General features: G+C 43.3%; 1 protein-coding gene across 1 annotated transcript in view; it reads right to left on the minus strand.

Annotated features, from left to right (window-relative positions):
- LOC106569766 (sodium/hydrogen exchanger 3) overlaps positions 1 to 19,260 on the minus strand; it is a 65,565-nt gene that overhangs the window by 34,372 nt on the left and 11,933 nt on the right. Inside the window, exons 4-5 of the mRNA XM_014141359.2 lie at positions 10,962 to 11,040; positions 10,213 to 10,390 (exon numbers count right to left, since the gene is read on the minus strand). Coding sequence (XP_013996834.1) covers positions 10,213 to 10,390; positions 10,962 to 11,040 — 257 coding nt within the window. The remainder of the gene's footprint in view (positions 1 to 10,212; positions 10,391 to 10,961; positions 11,041 to 19,260) is intronic.

The following is a 19,260-nucleotide window of genomic DNA, read 5'->3' on the forward strand; positions in this document are numbered from 1 at the left end:
TCCCATGCCAAAGCCGGTTCGACAGGTTCCCAAGCCTCAGCCGGTTCGACTGGTTCACGCGCCTTAGCTGGCTCTACAGGTTCCCGTGCCTCAGCTGGCTCTGCAGGGTCCCGCGCCTCAGCAGAAGCGATTGGCCCGTTCCTGGTCCTCGGAACCTTCCCTCTGTTGGCATCCTGCAGCTGGAGCCGTGCGTCAGGGAGGGGGTAATTTCACGTCTACTCCTGCTCCTCCTCTCTGGCGCTCGCTGTCGCCAGTTCTTATCATTACACGCACCTGCCCCTAATGACACTCACCTGGACTCCATCACCTTCCCGATTACCTCCCCTATATTTGTCACTCCCCTTGGTTCTTTCCTCAGGCATTATTGACTGTTTCTGTGTTTCATGTCTGTACGCTACTCGTGTTTCTTGTTTTGTTCCATGTTCGTTTATTTATTAAATTCACTCCCTGTACCTGCTTCCCGACTCCCAGCATACATGTTAGTTATCTAAGAATAACATTCAGGTTTTCAGCCACAGGGTCTAGGTCCCGATCCCCATAGAATGCTTTCCTAAGACGGTTCTGATCATTTTTAGGGCTTTCTAGTCGTGTTTGTCTCACGATAGATGCCTGCAGAAGATTTGTAATGGCATCAATGCGTTTCGCCCATTCTGCGATCATTGCATATGCCCGCGTATGTTTTTGTCGCTTCAGGTGGAAACTCTGCCATGACCTTGTGGATGTCTGGGCCAGTTGTTTTCCAGATAACGGAGAGTTTATCCTTCTCTTTGATATCATAAATGTTTAACATTGAGTTCAATCCTTTGATATAATCACTCACAGTGAGTTTGTTTAAGGATACAATTTTTGCATAGGTCTATAGCAGGTATTCCCAAACAGGGTTAAGCGCAATGCCGTCGGGGGTACGCCAAATAAAATGTGATTCACATTAAAAAATATATATTCCCCAAAAAATATTTCATTTATATTTTCAAACAGGCTATACATTTGGGTGAGGTTTTTTTCTCGCCTGAGTAGCATCGTTTCACTGCCAAAAATCAAATTAAACAATCTAGTGTTGAGCAAAATAAATAATAGCCTCAGCTATTGGACTTGCATCTAAATGGTTGTATAAAATGTATTAATAAGGATAAAGCTATTTGGAATACGTTGAGATGCTATGTACTGATGTTAATGTGATAGAATGTATTTCTGTTCAAAGCTTAAATCAGTCATCAGCACGCCCCCCAGGGACACAGACAGGACCAGGCGTCATGTGACAAGCCTGTTCTATGTTCACGTATAAAACCCCCACCCTGATTTTCTTTTATCAGACCAGGCCTCCACTCCATTAGGAGTTGGCCAATAGGTTTGACCATCCAATTCCTCTACTGAAAGTTAACTACACCACGTGGTTAACTTTTAGACTATCGATACCGACAGAATAAGAACAAGTCTTTGATATTAATTATTAGTCTGCAGCTAAGTACTCAATATCATCGAACGCGAAGACTGACGAAACATCCATTCTATAACGACATTAATGAATGTCACTTTGAAAGATCCATTCTAACCGAGAGAGAGAGAGAGAGAGAACACGGACAAAACTCTCCAACAGAACAGAACTCCGCAACAAGGATCCCGACACACACTGAGCGCAAATATATATTGATTGCAATTGTTCCCGAATGAGTGAGCGTTCATGTGCAAAGGTTTAGCATATTAATTGTTCATATTTATCAACTCTGTAGTGTCTTCTCCGCTGCCCCCACCCCCCTTGTTTGTTTAACAGGCCGCCATGCCTGTTTAGCCCACTAGGGCACATTACTCCACCAATGCTTTGTAACGATAACCAACTGTTTGTATGCTTTCTGTGAATTACCCAGTTTAGTAAACAATTGATGTATGGATGACTCTTAGTAAAGGCTGGGTTCGTGCAGATACAACAATTTACGACGTTTGGAATGAGACTGGACGTGAGGTAAAATACACCATTTAAACCAGAAGATAATCGGCCTATACTATAATATAATATAATAAATAATGTTATAATATAGGAAAGTTATATTAGGAAAATTATAACTTTGTAATCTGAATATTTTCCTTGGTGCCCCGATCTCCTAGTTAATTACAGTTAAACGATTAATCAGTTTAATCGCGTGATAATAATTACAGGGAGTTATTTTGATAAACATGTCTTCAGTTAATGGTGCCCAAAGACACGACAATTGTATGATTTTTTTTGTGTGCAAATGAACTCAAGCTTACGGATAATGTCAAAAGGGATGTAGCGAAGCACCTGAGTGATTTGAGTGCGCAATTACGCAGGTACTTTCCCGAAACAGATGGCACAAACAACTGGATTCGTTATCCCTTTAATGCCCTGCCTCCAGTCCACTTACTGATATCTGAACAAGAGAGCCTCATCGAAATTGCAACAAGTGGTTCTGTGAAAATGTAATTTAATCAGAAGCCACTGCCAGATTTCTGGATTGGGCTGCGCTCAGAGTACCCTGCCTTGGCTAATCACGCTGTTAATACACTGATGCCCTTTGCAACCACGTACCTATGTGAGAGTGGATTCTCTGCCCTCACCAGCATGAAAACGAAATACAGGCACAGACTGTGTGTGGGAAATGATTTAAAACTGAGACTCTGCAATACAACCCAACATTGCAGAGTTATGTGTATCCTTTCAAGCACACCCTTCTCATTAACCTGTGGTGAATTATTCACAATTTCTGATGAACAAATACGGTTTTATATGTAAGATGGTTAAATAAAAAGCAAAATTATTATTTGTGCCCTGGTTGCTAAGAGTTCTTTGTCACTTCACACGAACCGGGTTGTGACAAAAACTCACACTCATTCTTATGTTTAATAAATGTATCTTATAGTGTGTGTGTGTGTGTGTGTGTGCGTGTGTGGCAGGCATACAATGATGGCAAAAAACAACATTTGAGAGTGCGCTGACCCTGGTGCTAAAAGGGGTATGCAGCTGGAGGTTGAATTTTTGAAGGGGTACGGGACTATAAAAAGTTTGGGAACCACTGATCTATACTCCTCGTTCAGTTGGTTTAGCATTATTCGGTAGGCTCATGGTTCCTCCTTACTGGTTGAGCGACGATTATCAGGGACTGGGTTTTTCCCTTCAGAGTCAGCATCGCTGTTGTGTGGAGAAGTGTGGAGATTTGTCGTTGATGTACCCTTCCTTTCTCTGGGCTCACCATTACCTGGGTAGGTATTGTCGCCCATAGCATGGCCGTCAATGTTTCCTGTGCGTATGAGAGGTTCCTGTGAGGTGCCAATTAAGTCAGTGGTCAGTTGGCCTTGTTTTAAGTTGGATGTCCGGGATTTGTATACCCAGTTTTGTTGCTCGCTTTTGGCCTGTTCATACTTATTCTGTAAAACCACGATTTTCTCATGCAGCCTGTAGGCTTCCCTTTTCCGTTGAGCGCTGTCTGCTTTGATCTCTTGTAACTCCCTTGAGAGTCTTTCTGCTTTCTTATTGGATTTTAGGATAAAGTTTTGCGCCAATTCCAATGTTCCTTCAGTTTCCTCGGGAGTGAGCATTACGGCCGTAAGTTATTGTACTTTACGACCCAGAGAGTCCAGATGCATGTGTTTCTTTAGACTCGGCCAAAAATGCTATTTGTGCAGTGAGTTCCTCCTTAACTCTCTGTGCGTCAGTCTTTCAGTCCAGCCATCCAGTTGTCTAGCCATGTCTTTGTGCTCCTCCTCTAACTAGTACCGAGTTCTGTAAGGTATCATGTTCTTGTTTGAGTGTGTAATTTTCCTTCTTTGTTTGCTGGGCTTGAGCAATTAGTTCATCCAGCTCAATTTGCAGACTGTCTTTGGATCCAAATCAATTTATAACATTTTTGACATGCGTTTTTCTGGATTTTTTTGTTGTTAATCTGTCTCTCACTGTTCAAATAAACCTACCATTAAAATTATAGACTTATCATTTCTTTGTCAGTGGGCAAACGTACAAAATCAGCAGGGGATCAAATACGTTTTTCCCTCACTGTAACTCGGATTTGCCGTAGAGGTAAAATCAGCTACAATGGCTTCACTGGCAGTCAAGTTATCCATGCTTACTTAGAGATAACAATGTTAGACTATAGGGGACTAGGGAAGAGCTTACAGTTATCTAGGGTACAGGTTGTTAATGTGTGACAATAGAATTTGGGAGGTTGCTCCTTTACTGCTACTCACTTCCAAGGGAACCAAAAGGGTTTTACACCACAGGGAGACAGATTGTCATTTGCTTTCGCTTCGATCTCAGTTGGACGAAGACGCCAACCCGGAACTATTTGAACAGGGACCCAAGAGATTGAACTACAATGGAATTGAGCTACAATGGTCTAAGATGGTTGAGGGACAGCTCTCGGGTAACTGTTGGGGGATCTTGGATAGTTGGTGGCTTGGTGGTTGGGAGCTTGGGCCGGTGGCCAATAGGTCGCTGGTTCAGATCCCCATTTTGACTTGATGGGAGATCTGTCGACATGCTCTTGGGCGGGACACTTGACCCTGGCTGCTCCTGTGGTTTGCTTTGGATGGGAGTCTGTTAGATAACTGAATATAATGTAAATGTTGAGCGTCTTCACTGTAGGTAGATCAATAAAAAACATAAAAAAATGCCACTGTCTCTGAGATTTCGAATCCGACTTGTCATTAAAAGAAGTCTACAGAACCTTCAGATTATAATTGTGACACCTGCGGTTTATCCCTACTTGCTAAGAAAGTTTCCTATTGACTTAAATGATAGGTGTGACCCCGTTTACTGTAGTTTGGACACACTTACTCATTCAAGGGTTTTTCCTTTATTTTTGCTATTTTCTACATTGTGGAATAATAGTGAAGACATCAAAACGATTGTCACGTCCTGAGAGAGGGTATTTGTTTTCATGTGTTTGGAGAGGGATATTTTGTGTAGTGTTTCTGGGGTTTATTGGTGTAAGTGTCGATGTAGAGGGGTAGTTGATGTAGGTGGTTCGGGGTGTGTGTGTATTGTAGAGGGGTATTTGATTTATGTGTTCCGGGGTGTTGGGTATGTTCTTGTGTTTGTATTTCTAAGGGGCTGTTCTAGTTTTGTATTTCTGTGTTGGCCTGGTATGACTCTCAATCAGGAACAGCTGTACATCGTTGTTGCTGATTGAGAGTCATACTTAGGTCGCCTGTTTTCACCTGTTAGTTTGTGGGAGATTGTGCTGTGTATAGCTTTGTGCCTTACCGGCCTGTTATTCGTCGTTGTGTTTTGTATACGTGTTTGTTTTGGATTTTTCCTTCTTTGTCCTTAATAAAGAAGATGAGTGTACATATTCCCGCTGAGTTTTGGTCCTCTCCTTACGACACGCGTGACAGAATCTCCCACCAAAAACGGACCAAGCAGCGGAGGAGGGAGCAGCTGCAGTACTCGGTAGAATCGTGGACATGGGAGGAAATTCTGGACGGGGCTGGACCTTGGCACCAGGCTGGGGAATACCGCCGCCCACCGGAGGAGATAGAGGCAGCCAAGGCGGAGCGGCGCCGATATGAGGCCTTGTACGAGCTGATGGGGAAGCACGAGAGGCACCCCCATTAATTATTTTGGGGGGGGGGCACACGGGTAGTTTGGCTGGGCCAAGGGTGAGCCCTAAGCCAGCTCCCCGTGCTTATTACGGGAAGCATTTGGAGCGGAGAGCGCCGGAGTATGCTGTAGTGCGCAAGATCTCGCCCATGCGCACGCACAGTCCGGTGCGAGCGATCCCAGCCCCTCGCAAGTGCCGTGCTAGAGTAGGCATCTAGCCTGGAAGGAGGATGCCTGCACAGCGCATCTGGCCACCAGTGCACCTCCTAGGCCCAGGCTACCCTACGCCTGCTCTACGCACGGCAACCATCAGGCCTCTGCACAGCCCAGTTCGCCCTGTACCAGCACTCTGCTCGTGCAGGGCTGCTATTACCATCCAGCCAGGACGGGTTATGCAGGAGGTGCGCTCCAGACCTCCATTGCTTACCCATGGCCCGATGTATCCAGTTCCTGCTTCTCGTGCTGGCCCTGAGGTGCGAATCCCTAGTCTGGCACGTCCAGTACCCACACCATGCACCAGGCCTTCAGTGCGTCAGCCCAGTCCAACTCGGCCTGTTCCTGCTCCCCGCACTAGCCCTGAGGTGCGTGTCTCCAGGCTGGTACCTCCATTACCAGCCCCACGCATCAGGCTTCCAGTGCGTCAGCCCAGTCCAACTCGGCCTGTTCCGGCTCCCCACACTAGCCCTGAGGTGTGTCTCCAGGCTGGTTCCTTCACTACCAGCTCCACGCATCAGGCTTCCAGTGCGTCAGCCCAGTCTCAAGCTTCTGAAGACAGTGCCCCGTCCAGAGTGTCCGACGACAGTGCCCCGTCCAGAGTGTCCGCCGACAGTGCCCCGTCCAGAGTGTCCGACGACAGTGCCCCGTCCAGAGTATCCGGCAACAGTGTGCAGTCCGGAGCCGAGTGAGACGGCCTACAGTTCGGAACCGAGTGAGACGGCCTACAGTCCGGAACCGAGTGAGACGGCCTACAGTCCGGAACCGAGTGAGACGGCCTACAGTCTGGAGCTCCTGGAGACGCTCTACAGTCCTGAGCCTTCAGCTTCGCTCTGCAGCCCGAGGTCTCCAGCGACACATCATAGCCGGGAGCATTCAGCGGGGGTGGACAGGTTGGGTGGTGGAAGTAGACCTGAGCCTGAGCCACCTCCAGTATAGGTGGGTTGGGGAGGGGGGGGTGTATCACGGGAACCGTCGGTGACGGTAGCCACCCTCCCTTCCCTCCCTTTAGTTTGGGGGGAATTATTTTGTAGATGTTTTTTTTTGTGAGGTGCATCTGGGGTCTGCACATTTGGGGGGGGGGTACTGTCACGTCCTGACCAGTAAAGGGGTCTATTTGTTATTGTAGTTTGGTCAGGACGTGGCAGAGGGTATTTGTTTTCATGGTTTTGTGTATGTGTTTAGATAGAGGGATATTTTGTGTAGAGTGTTTCTGGGGTTTATTGGTGTAGAGGGGGTAGTTGATTTAGGTGGTTCGGGGTGTGTGTGTGTATTGTAGAGGGGTATTTGATTTATGTGTTCCGGGGTGTTGGGTATGTTCTTGTGTTTGTATTTCTAAGGGGCTGTTCTAGTTTTGTATTTCTGTGTTGGCCTGGTATGATTCTCAATCAGGAACAGCTGTACATCGTTGTTGCTGATTGAGAGTGATACTTAGGTCACCTGTTTTCACCTGTTAGTTTGTGGGAGATTGTGCTGTGTATAGCTTTGTGCCTTATCGGCCTGTTATTCGTCATTGTGTTTTGTATACGTGTTTGTTTTGGGTTTTTCCTTCTTTGTCCTTAATAAAGAACTTGTACAAGTACAACATGAACCTGCACCTCCAGAGTTGGAGAAACCATCTGAGTCCTTGAAAAATACTATTGCTGCTACTAATAATAGTCCACAGGATCATTATTGTTATTTCTGAAGGAATCCCATTTAATCAATATTTGTGGGCTGTAGTGATATGTGTCATTCAGGGTAACGAAATATTGTCATACAGTATAACACCAGTATTTTATATTAAAATACAATGACTTTGTTTTGTTGACTCAAGAGACAAAAACAAATCTCAAAGGATGAAGTGAAAGATATTTTCATAGATTTTAGATCTTCTTTCAGTAAGGCAGGAAGTTTTTGTAAAAAAAATGGAGTTGTACCCGTGACACATCAAATATGTGGTATTCCAAATAAAATGTAATTTCTTTCTGGGTAGTTATATTTCTGCCAGTCTAAGCATGGTATTGTGATTAGTGTGATACTGAATGACATTTTACTAGGGTACATTCAAATGAATCACAATAAAAGTTAATTATTGGCTTTATTGTTGAATATAACTAAAATAAGGGCATAGGTGACACACCAATTAACATAAAAAAAACTATTTTAGGGAATTGTAATTGCTGTTTTATTTTTTTGCTACTTTGAAAACCTTATACGTCTTTGACCCAGTAACCCAAAAAGTGTTAAACAAATCAAAATATATTTTATATTTGAGATTCTTCAAAGTAGCCACCCTTTGCCTTGATGACAGCTTTGTACAATCTTGGCAATCCATTCAAATCATATTTTTATTCAATACATATTTTATATTCCATAATTAATTACCCAATTAATTAGACATTATAATAATGTTAGGCCACTCCGCTACATTATGGTGATGCCCGTGTGAGGATGCTAAAGTCTGGTTCATTTCTCAGAGTACAGTGATGTTTTTATTAACAAGAACATTTTAACGAGAACTCTTTCTTTCCTGCCTCTTACATTTTTTTAAAATCAAAGTCAGGCCGCCACGCATTACTTTCCTCCCCTCTCCCTCCCTTCTGTAAATTCTATGGGCTGTTACAACTTCTTGCATTGTTGTTCATCTCTAGATGTGGGCATAATATATTATTTTGATAATGGAGACATTACTGGATGTTAGAGTTTAATGAATAGCATTAAGAAGTGTTTGAAGTTGTGTTTATTAATGTTGATTAGTGTGCTTTCTGCATGAAATAGTTTGTTTATAAGGCCGGAACTTTCATTTCTGACTATTCCACATACTGGTGAGTCATCCTCATATGTTACATTACAAAGGCGCCTCAAGGGAAGTAAAAGGCAATTGGATTTGAGTCAAAAGTATATTACATTAACCTAAAAACAGGTGCGTAATCTGCAATCTTTATTGTGAGAGCCATTGTGACATTAAAAATCCAATATTGGTGTTTGGCCTCCACTCATTGAGATCGAGGGGATCAATAAGCAAGGGGAGCTTTCCAGTTACCAACTACGCTGATTTCCGGGCAGCAGAAGGATTTTGGTGGGCTGTGGCTATTATTCGAGCCACGCTTTTATTGTTCAGGTCGAATGGACAGTGAGGGCGAGGCTAGGTGCTGAGGCTCCTTGCCTGATTGGCTGAAACATTCCGTGGTGCACCCAGCCCCAGGGAGCAGAGTTCTTTTCATTAGGGAATGTAATATTGTTCCATTATTGATGGATAAATCCTTTTTACAACCGGGAAAGGTGGGTCATTGTTCAGGGCATAATGTTACCTACATAATGATACAAAACATGACCTGCTCTCTTTGAAATAGAAGTTATTCACAAAGTTTAGAATACACAATATAATTTAGCATTTCTACAGCACACAATGATCATAGCATGCATCAGTACACTTCTTGCCTCCCAGCCTGGATCCTTATGTAATGATTTCTCCCAAAAAGCAAGGTTTTTGGTGTTAACAATAATGTTTTCCTGATTCCATTTGAATGGTCTGGATTCTGTCTTTTTAGATTAGGGCAAACCAGTTGGCGGGCCCCTGCTATTACTGTGTCACCCTGTCTTGGATAGAACGTGTGAAGTGGATGTTTTGCCATGTAATTGCCCACTGGGGTGTTATCTTGTAAAGGCATCAGCATACTTCAGTCAGCTTCACACGAACCATGAGCTCGCATACTCCCTTAAAGGACCTTCGCTTGAAAAACAAGAAAAAAGCGACAATAGCACTGTTTGTCCATTTTGAGATGCCATAACCACCCCCAAAATAGTCCGAATTAATCTAAAATAACTCAAGAAATCTGTCATTAATTGTGACCTTTTTGCCAAGGAGACCTTAGTCACGCAATATTACACCTAAGATGTTTGGTGCAGTATTTCTCAATGAAATGTGCATGAAAACGAGTCACCTCTCGTTGAATGACAACAAAGACTTTATTGAAGAATCCCTACTCTTGACCAATCACCAACGAAGGTGCATAGACTCTGGCTACCGACTTCGTCCAAAAATTGGTGTGGCCGAATAGCCAAAAAGTCCAAAACAAACAATAACATCACAAAATGTCATCATAATATATGCACAAACTCTTCCAAACTGTTTCGTCTGGGAAGCATGCAGACGCCTTAATCCAGAGTGCATTGGTAATGGAGGAAAAGATTGGCTGGGTAGTGTCACGTCTTTTCATCTCTACCGTTGTAGATATGTATTGGGTATGGTCTGCCAACTACAAGGCATTTGGAATTGGCCTGGTCTTTAGTCAGCCGACTTCCCTACAATAGCTCCTTTTTTTCTAAGTAACTGAAATACATATCTAAAAACTAAGCCAAGGTAAGTGGAAATATCATGTTAAGGGGTGTTCCACTGAAAACCTAACAGAAAGGGTATACAGTAAATGGCATAATAAATCAACATAACAGTCAGAAAGACTTACGACAGGATAGCGGATAGGGAGAGCATCTCGGCTGTGAGGTAAGAGAGGTAGCCCAGGACGAAGATGAAGCCTGGCTCGATAATCTGGATGTTCTTGGTGCATCTGGTCAGGAGCGAGATCAGCAGAGCAAAGGCGACACCAACCAGGGAGCCTCCAACCGCCACCACGAAGAATGAGACTACACAGAGCAGAGGAGGAAGAGGGGAAGGTGATAAAAGAGAGAGACGGAGGAGGAAGAAGAAGAGAGTCAGAAGGACATATAGAGGCAAACAGGGAACAAAGTAAGTCATTATTTAATGAATATATAAAATGTTGGTTAGACCAGGGGTATGCAACCCTGTTCCTGGAGAGCCGCAGGTAATGCAGGACTTTTTCCCAACTAGATACCCCACCTGACCAACTGACGCTCTCCAGGACCAGGGTTGCCTACCCCTGGGTTAGACAGATTACATACTCTATTGCTTGTTGCATTACCCTTACAGTTTGCTTAAAGTCGGCACAATAAGCTGTACCTATTGACTATCTGACAGGGCTCTATTTGTTGGCCTGAGAATGAAACACTGGCACCTTATTCCCTACATAGCGCAGATAAGTGCACTATATAAGGAAGTTGGAAAAAATGTATGCACTCGTAAGTTGCTCTGGATAAGAGTGTCTGCTAAATGACAAAAATGTCAAATGTAAAATAATTGCAATATATAAGGAATAGGGTGCAATTTTGGACGTAGCCAAGGTGTGCTCTTACGTACTTATGCCTTTGATGATCTCTACAATGTCGATTTGTGGCCCTCCAAGCGACACAAATGCATCAAACACATTGAACAGCACCTGAGGGAACATGGAAATAAAGATGACCGGTCACTGAGGAGTTGAGGAGCTTAAGCAACCAAATAAATTGAACCTTACATTATTTAATGTGTTACAATTAATTGAATCAATTGTGTAAGATAATCCATTAGATTAAAATGGTATTCTTGGACTATTTGTATATGATTGATGTTATGTAGGCCTGAAGTAAAGAGTGTGACTGACCGGTGCAGTTCAGTCAACATGACTTGTCTTGTGTATTGCCTTTGTACTTCATTTGTTGGGTTTAGGTTTCCAATGATGAATGTCATTACACTCGGATGTCCACATACTTCTTATTTAGCACATTACAAAAAGTTAAGTAAATGTGTTTTGCAAAAAACTAATATACACATTAAGTGTGTCCAAAATGGCACCCTATATTCCTTACCAAGGGGCGTATTCAGACTTACCCTATGCACGTGTGTAACGAGATTTGTGTGTGTGTGGCACCTTGTGCGCACTGAATAGATTTAATTAAATGCCAGAAAACACACCCACTGGGTGGCCTACCAATTTGATCAAGGGGTTTTTCGGTTCATTTATCTAAAGCAATCCCTTTAAATGCAGAATTTGTTTGGCACAACATTAGTATGTAGTTTATGGAGAAGGTGTTCAGAATGGAGATTAATGAAAGATGCATCTGCATATTTATCTCTGTTTCAAAACCCATGCGTATATTTAAAAACACTTCGAGTGAAATATATATATATTATTTTTTATCAACCTTAGGCTGCATCATGGGACAAATACGGTTAGAGCGCCTTACGCACAAAAAAAAAAGGTTGAATCAACATTGTTTCAATGTAATTTATCAACGTATTGTGACATGGAATATGAGCATAAAACACATTTAGATTTGCAAAAGTTATGAAAACAGTACTGGTTGATCTAATTTGTTGAAAAGATTGAATTGAGGGTAAAACTTTTACTTAAATACAATCCCACTGGGCACAAAAAGGTTGAATTAATGTTCAATGTAATTTGTCAACAAATTGTGATGTGGAATCTACGTGGAAAATACATTGGATTTGTAAAAAGTCAGCAACTGTTGTTTTGAGGGTGACATTTCTACCCCAGGATTATGTCATCATGGTAACCCATTTTCAACATATGTCACGGTTGTCGTAAGAACGGGACCAATGCGCAGCGTGTGTAGAGTTCCACATCTTTATTCCAAAGTGAAACTTAGCAAAACAAAATATATCAATAAACGAACAACAAAACGTGACTACGTGGTGCACATGCACAAACAAAACAATATCCCACAAACACAGGTGGGAAAAATAGCTACTTGAATATGATCCCCAATTAGAGACAACAATTACCAGCTGCCTCTAATTGGGAACCATACAAAACACCAACATAGAAAATAAAACTAGAACACAACATAGAAATGTTAAACTAGAATACCCCCTAGTCACGCCCTGACCAACTACACCATAGAGAAACAAGGGCTCTCTATGGTCAGGGCATGACAGTATCCCCCCAAAGGTGCGGACTCTGGCCGCAAAACCTGAAACCAAATGGGGAGGGTAGGGGGGGTGATTAGTGTCAGTGGCGGCTCCGGTGTAGGTCGTAGCCCCCTCCCAGACCCCGGATCCGGCCATCGCACCGGGCTGAACGCCGTGCCTGGACATCGGCACAAAGGAGGGCTCCGGCCATGGAGCCGGGTTGGACGCCGTGCCTGGACTGGGCACCGGCGCAAAGGATGACTCCAGCCATGGAGCTGGACTGGACGCCGTGCCTGGACTGGGCACCGGCGCAGAGGAAGGCTCCGGCTTTGGAGCTGGACTGGACACCATGCCTGGACTGAGCCCCGGTACAGAAGGCGGCTCCGGCCATGGAGCAGGACTGGACGCCATGCCTGGACTGAGCACCGGCGCAGAGGAAAGCTCCGGCCCTGGAGCGGGACTGGACGCCGTGCCTGGACTGGGCACCGGCGCAGAGGGAGGCTCCTGCCATGGAGCAGGACTGGACGCCGTGCCTGGACTGGGCACCGGCACAGAGGAAGGCTCCCGCCCAGGAGCTGGACTGGACGCCGTGCCTGGACTGGGCACTGGCGCAGAAGAAGGCTCCGGCCTTGGAGCTGGACGCCTTGACTGGAAGCTCCGGACCTATGACCATCGCTGGAGGTTCCGGACCGTGGACCGTCGCAGGATGTTCCGGACCGTGGACCGTCGCAGGAGGTTCCGGACCGTGGACCGTCGCAGGAGGTTCCGGACCGTGGACCGTCGCAGGAGGTTCCGGACCGTGGACCGTCGCAGGAGGTTCCGGACCGTGAAAAGTCACCGGAAGCTCTAGACTGTGAATGCACACTGGAGGCCTAGTGCGTGGAGCCGGCACAGGTTGCACCGGACTGGTGACACGCTCTTCAGGGCGAGTGCGAGGAGCAGGCACAGGACGTACTGGACTAGGGAGGCGCACTGGAGGCCAGGTGCGTGGAGCTGACACAGGTTTCACCAGACTGCTAACCGGATCTTCTGGTCGAATGTTGAGCAGAATACACTTGCACAACATCTCTCATTTCTCTCCCAACTTCTCCATTGCCTCTCTGACACGCTCCTCCAGAGTTTGCCATTCGGGCTCTGGCACTCTCCTTGGCTCGACCGGCAACCCCAAGTTTTTTTTGGGGGGGGGGGCACAAGGGGTGGTCCTTGGGCTCTCTGTGGCAGCGAACCCTGGCATCGTCGCTGTCCTCCATTATTACCTTCCATCTGCCGCCAAGGAAGGGTTTCGCATCCACCCATCACTTCTTCCCATGTCCAAACTCCTTTACCTGGTGAACACGCTGCTTGGTCCTGGTTTGGTGGGATATTCTGTCACGTTTGTTGTAAGAACGGGACCAAAGCGCAGCGGATGTTGAGTTCCACATATTTATTAAAAACAATAAATCAATAAACAACCAACAAAACGTGACTACGTGGTGCACGTGCACAAACAAAATAATATCCCACAAAACACAGGTGGGAAAAAATAGCTACTTAAATATGATCCCCAATTAGAGACAAGCTGCCTCTAATTGGGAACCATACAAAACACCAACATAGAAAATAAAAGTAGAACACAACATAGAAATGTTAAACTAGAATACCCCCTAGTACCGCCCTGACCTACTACACCATAGAGAAAGAAGGGCTCTCTATGGTCAGGGCGTGTCACAAAATCCTTCGTTGTGTTGCAGGGAAGACCAAAATGCAGCGGAGTTGTGGATACTCATATTTTAATTAACAAAAAAAAGAGTAACGCATCCACTTGACAAAACAATAAATGATACCCACAACACTAAACAGTTTTGCAGGCTCACCAACGCAGTGCAAAAACAACTACCCACAAAACCAAGTGACAAACATACTCCTACATATATGACTCCCAATCAGGAACACAAAACTACTACAACAGCTCCATCTGCTGGTCAGGACGTGACAGGGCGTGACAACATAGATAAACCTTGTATAAAATTTGTACCTGAATTTGTACCTGAAACAACATTATATCCACTATCAGAAAAAAGTATATGCCAGGCAGCACCTCCTACTGGAAAGTTGATCTATCTACAGCTATGTTTGCTAAACTTCTAATAGTTAGCCTAATTTCAGTTCATGTGTGTAGAGCAGTGGATGATTTCCTGGAAGACTGTGTCCCCTTTTCTCAGCGATACAATAAATGATCTATTACTAGTGTGTTCATATGTACATTTTTTAAATATAATTTAAGTTTCCACATCACAATAACATCACTTCCAGTTGACAGGGGCAGCTCTAGTAGGGCAGAAATTTGATGAACTGACTATTTGGAAAGGTGGCGTCCTATGACGGGACCACGTTGAAAGTCACTGAGCTCTTCAGTAAGGCTTTTCTACTGCCAATGTTTGTCTACTGGAGATTGCATGGCTGTGTACTCGATGTTATACACCTGTCAGCAACGAGTATTGCTGAAACAGCCGAATCCAGAATTTGTAGGGGTGTCCACATACTTTTGTACATATAGTGTGTTTCAACCCAGGAACCAACTAAAAATAAACAATACATATACTGTATGCCTAGGGTTTCAAGCTTTGGTTGATTTCAAGTTTAGTCTACAAGTTAATCATTAATCAATCGCCCAACATTAATGCCCGACCTCACGAATGCTCTTGTGGCTGAATAGAAGCAAGTCCCCGCAGCAATGTTCCACAATCTAGTGGAAAGCCTTCCCAGTACACTGGAGGCTGTTTATAGCAACAAAGGAGGGAACAACTCCTTATTAATGCCCATGATTTTGGAATGAGATGTTCGATGAGCAGGTGTCCACAAACTTTTGGTCATGTAGTGTATGTTTTAATATGTTTTATAAACATCTTCATCTCAATCACCCTAAAAATCTAAGTTAAGTATATTTAAAGTTTGATTTGACTTTTGATTTTTGGTTGAGATGGATACATGAATCCCACATATAAGTTATTAAATTGAAGACAAAATGGATATTAAATTGTTTTTGTTTGTCAACGCAACCAAATATCAAGATTTGAAGGAGATGTATGTTCTGCTTGGATAATTGTACAATGCATTTGGTAAGCATTCAGACCACTTGACTTTTTCCACATTTCTGTTACTTTACAGCCTTATTTTAAATTGATTTAAAAAATCCTCATCAATCTACACACAATACCCCATAACGACGTAGGAATAAAAGGTTTTTAGAAATGTTTGCACATTTATTACAAATACAAAACTGAAATATAATATTTACATAAGTTGTCAGACCCATTACTCAGTACTTTGTTAACCTGTTAAGGACAGACGTTCCGCTAGCGGAACTCCTAGCCAACAGCCAATGGCATCGCACGGCGCGAAATACAAAACCAACTAAAATACCACAATTCAATTTTCTCAAACAATCAACTATTTTACACCATTTTAAAGACAAGACTCTCGTTAATCTAACCACATTGTCCGATTTCAAAAAGGCTTTACAGCGAAAGCAAAACATTAGTTTATGTCAGGAGAGTACCCTGCCAAAAATAATCACACAGCCATTTTCAAAGCAAGCATATATGTCACAAAAACCAAAACCACAGCTAAATGCAGCACTAACCTTTGATGATCTTCATCAGATGACACTCCTAGGACATTATGTTATACAATACATGCATGTTTTGTTCAATCAAGTTCATATTTATATCAAAAAACAGCTTTTTACATTAGCATGTGATGTTCAGAACTAGCATACCCACCGCAAACTTACGGTGAATTTACTAAATTACTCACGATAAACGTTTACAAAAAACATAATTATTTAAAGAATTATAGATACAGCACTCCTTTATGCAATCGTGGTGTCAGATTTTAAAATAGCTTTTCGGCAAAAGCACATTTTGCAATATTCTGAGTAGATAGCTCGGCCATCACAGGCTAGCTAATTTGACACCCACCAAGTTTGGTGCTCACTAAACTCAGATTTACTATAATAAAAATGTGATTACCTTTGCTGTTCTTCGTTAGAATGCACTCCCAGGACTTCTACTTCAACAACAAATGTTGTTTTGGTTCGAAATAATCCATAGTTATATTGAAATAGCTCTGTTTTATTCGTGCGTTGATGTCACTATCCGAAGGGTGACGTGCGGGCGCATTTCGTGACAAAAAAAATCTAAATATTCCATTACCGTACTTCGAAGCATGTCAAACGCTGTTTAAAATCAATTTTTATGCTATTTTTCTCGTAAAATAGCAATAATATTCCAACCGGGCGACGTTGTATTCATTCAAAGACTGAAAGAACAAAATGGAGTAGTCTCGTGGACGCACATTTCCAGTGTCACTGTGCCCAGGCAGGCCAGTAACAAACAGAGCTGCTGTACTTAGCCCAGAGACTGCAGAGCTCTCATTCCACTTTCTGGCGCCTTCTGAGAGCCAATGGAAGCCTTAGAAAATGTCACGTTACAGCACAGATGCCTTATTTTCGATAGAGAGGCTACAGAAGAACAATAAATTGTCAGACAGGGCACTTCCTGTATGGAATCTTCTCAGGTTTTGGCCTGCCATATGAGTTCTGTTATACTCACAGACACCATTCAAACAGTTTTAGAGTGTTTTCTATCCAAATCTACTAATTATATGCATATTCTAGTTTCTGGGCAGGAGTAGTAACCAGATTAAATCGGGTAAGTTTTTTTATCCGGCCGTGAAAATACTGCCCCCTATACCAAACAGGTTAAAGCACCTTTGGCAGCGATTACAGCCTCGAGTCTTCTTGGGTATGACTACAAGCTTGGCACACCTGTATTTGGAGAGTTTCTACCATTCTTCTCTGCAGATCCTCTCAAGCTCTGTCATATTGGATGGGGAGCGTCACTGCACAGATATTTTCAGGTCTCTCCAGAGATGTTCGATCTGGGTCAAGTCCTGGCTCTGGCTAGGCCACTCAACGACATTCAGTGACTTGTCCCAAAGTCTCTCCTGCATTGTCTTGGCTGTGTGCTTAGGGTCGCTGTCCTGTGAGAAGGTGAACCTTCGCCCCAGTCTGAGGTCCTGAGCACTATGGAGCAGGTTTTCATCATGGATCTCTCTGTACTTTTCTCCTTCATCTTTCCCTCGATCCTGACTAGTCTCCATGTCCCTGACGCTGAAAGTCATCCCCATAGTAGGATGCTGCCTACACCATGCTTCACCATGGTGCCAGGTTTCCTCCAGACGTGACGCTTGGCATTCAGGCCAAAGAGTTCAATCTTGGTTTCATCAGACCAGAGAATCTTGTTTCTCATGGTCTGAGAGTCCTTTAGCTGCCTTTTGGCAAACTCCAAGCAGGCTGTCATGTGCCTTTTACTGAGAAGTGGCTTCCATCTGGGCACTCCACCAAAAAGGCCTGAATGGTGGAGTGCTGTAGAGATGGTTGTCCTTCTAGGCAGAGTTGCAAAGAAAAAGCCATATCTCAGACTGGCCAATAAAAAGAAAAGATTAAGATGAGCAAAATAACACAGACACAGGACAGAGGAGCTCTGCTTAGAAGGCCAGCATCCCGGAGTCGCCTCTTTACTGTTGACGTTGAGAATGGTGTTTTGCGGGTACTATTTAATGAAGCTGCCAGTTGAAGACTTGTGAGGCGTCTGTTTCTCAAACTAGACACGCTAATGTACTTGTCCTCTTGCTCAGTTGTGCACCGGGGCCTCCCACTCCTCTTTCTATTCTAGTTTGAGCCAGTTTGCGCTGTTCTGTGAAGGGAGTAGTACACAGCGTTGTACGAGATCTTCAGATTCTTGGCAATTTCTCGCATGGAATAGCCTTCATTTCTCCGAACAAGAATAGACTGACGAGTTTCAGAAGAAAGGTCTTTGTTTCTGGCCATTTTGAGCCTGTAATCGAACCCACAAATGCTGATGCTCCAGATACTCTAAAGAAGGCCAGTTTTATTGCTTCTTTAATCTGGACAATAGTTTTCAGCTGTGCTAACATAATTGCAAAACGATTTTCTAATGATCAATTAGCCTTTTAAAATGAGAAACTTGGATTAGCTATACACAACGTGCCATTGGAACACAGGAGTGATAGTTGCTGAAAATGGGCCTCTGTACGCCTATGTAAATATTCCATTAAAAATCTGCTGTTTCCAGCTACAATAGTCATTTACAACATGAACAATGTCTACACTGTATTTCTGATCAATGTTATGTTATTTTAATGGACAAAATAATTTGCTTTTCTTTCAAAAACAATGCCATTTCTAAGTGACCCCAAACGTTTGAACGGTAGTGTATATTTAATCAATTTTGAATTCAGACTGTAACACAATTTTTTTTTGAATAAGTCAAGGGGTATGAATACTTTAGGACACTGTAGCATGAAAAGGATGCAGGTCTTTTTTTTAGAGCTCTTCACAATTGCTATAATAATCTGCGCAGAATCTCAAACAGCATTGATTACTTGCACCATGTACGTTTAATGTAATCTCAACTGCAATTCAGGTCATTTGATTGTGTTTCTAGATGAAGCACAGTGATAACACATTAAGTTGTGGTAAAAATAAAGACACTTGAACTTTTCTGTGTATTTAAATGGTTGAAACACATTTAGACGACAACTGAACCAAAAATCAGACATTGTTTTTCCATTGTTATGTGCTTGTGCTTTTAGATGGTTGAAAGAGGCGTTATAACACATTGGGAATTCAACAAACTCCGTCTTCCTTTTTGAGTGGGTGAATAACAGTTGAAATCTCATTGAT

Source organism: Salmo salar, chromosome ssa14, assembly GCF_905237065.1.
Source record: "Salmo salar chromosome ssa14, Ssal_v3.1, whole genome shotgun sequence".
NCBI lineage: Eukaryota > Metazoa > Chordata > Actinopteri > Salmoniformes > Salmonidae > Salmo > Salmo salar.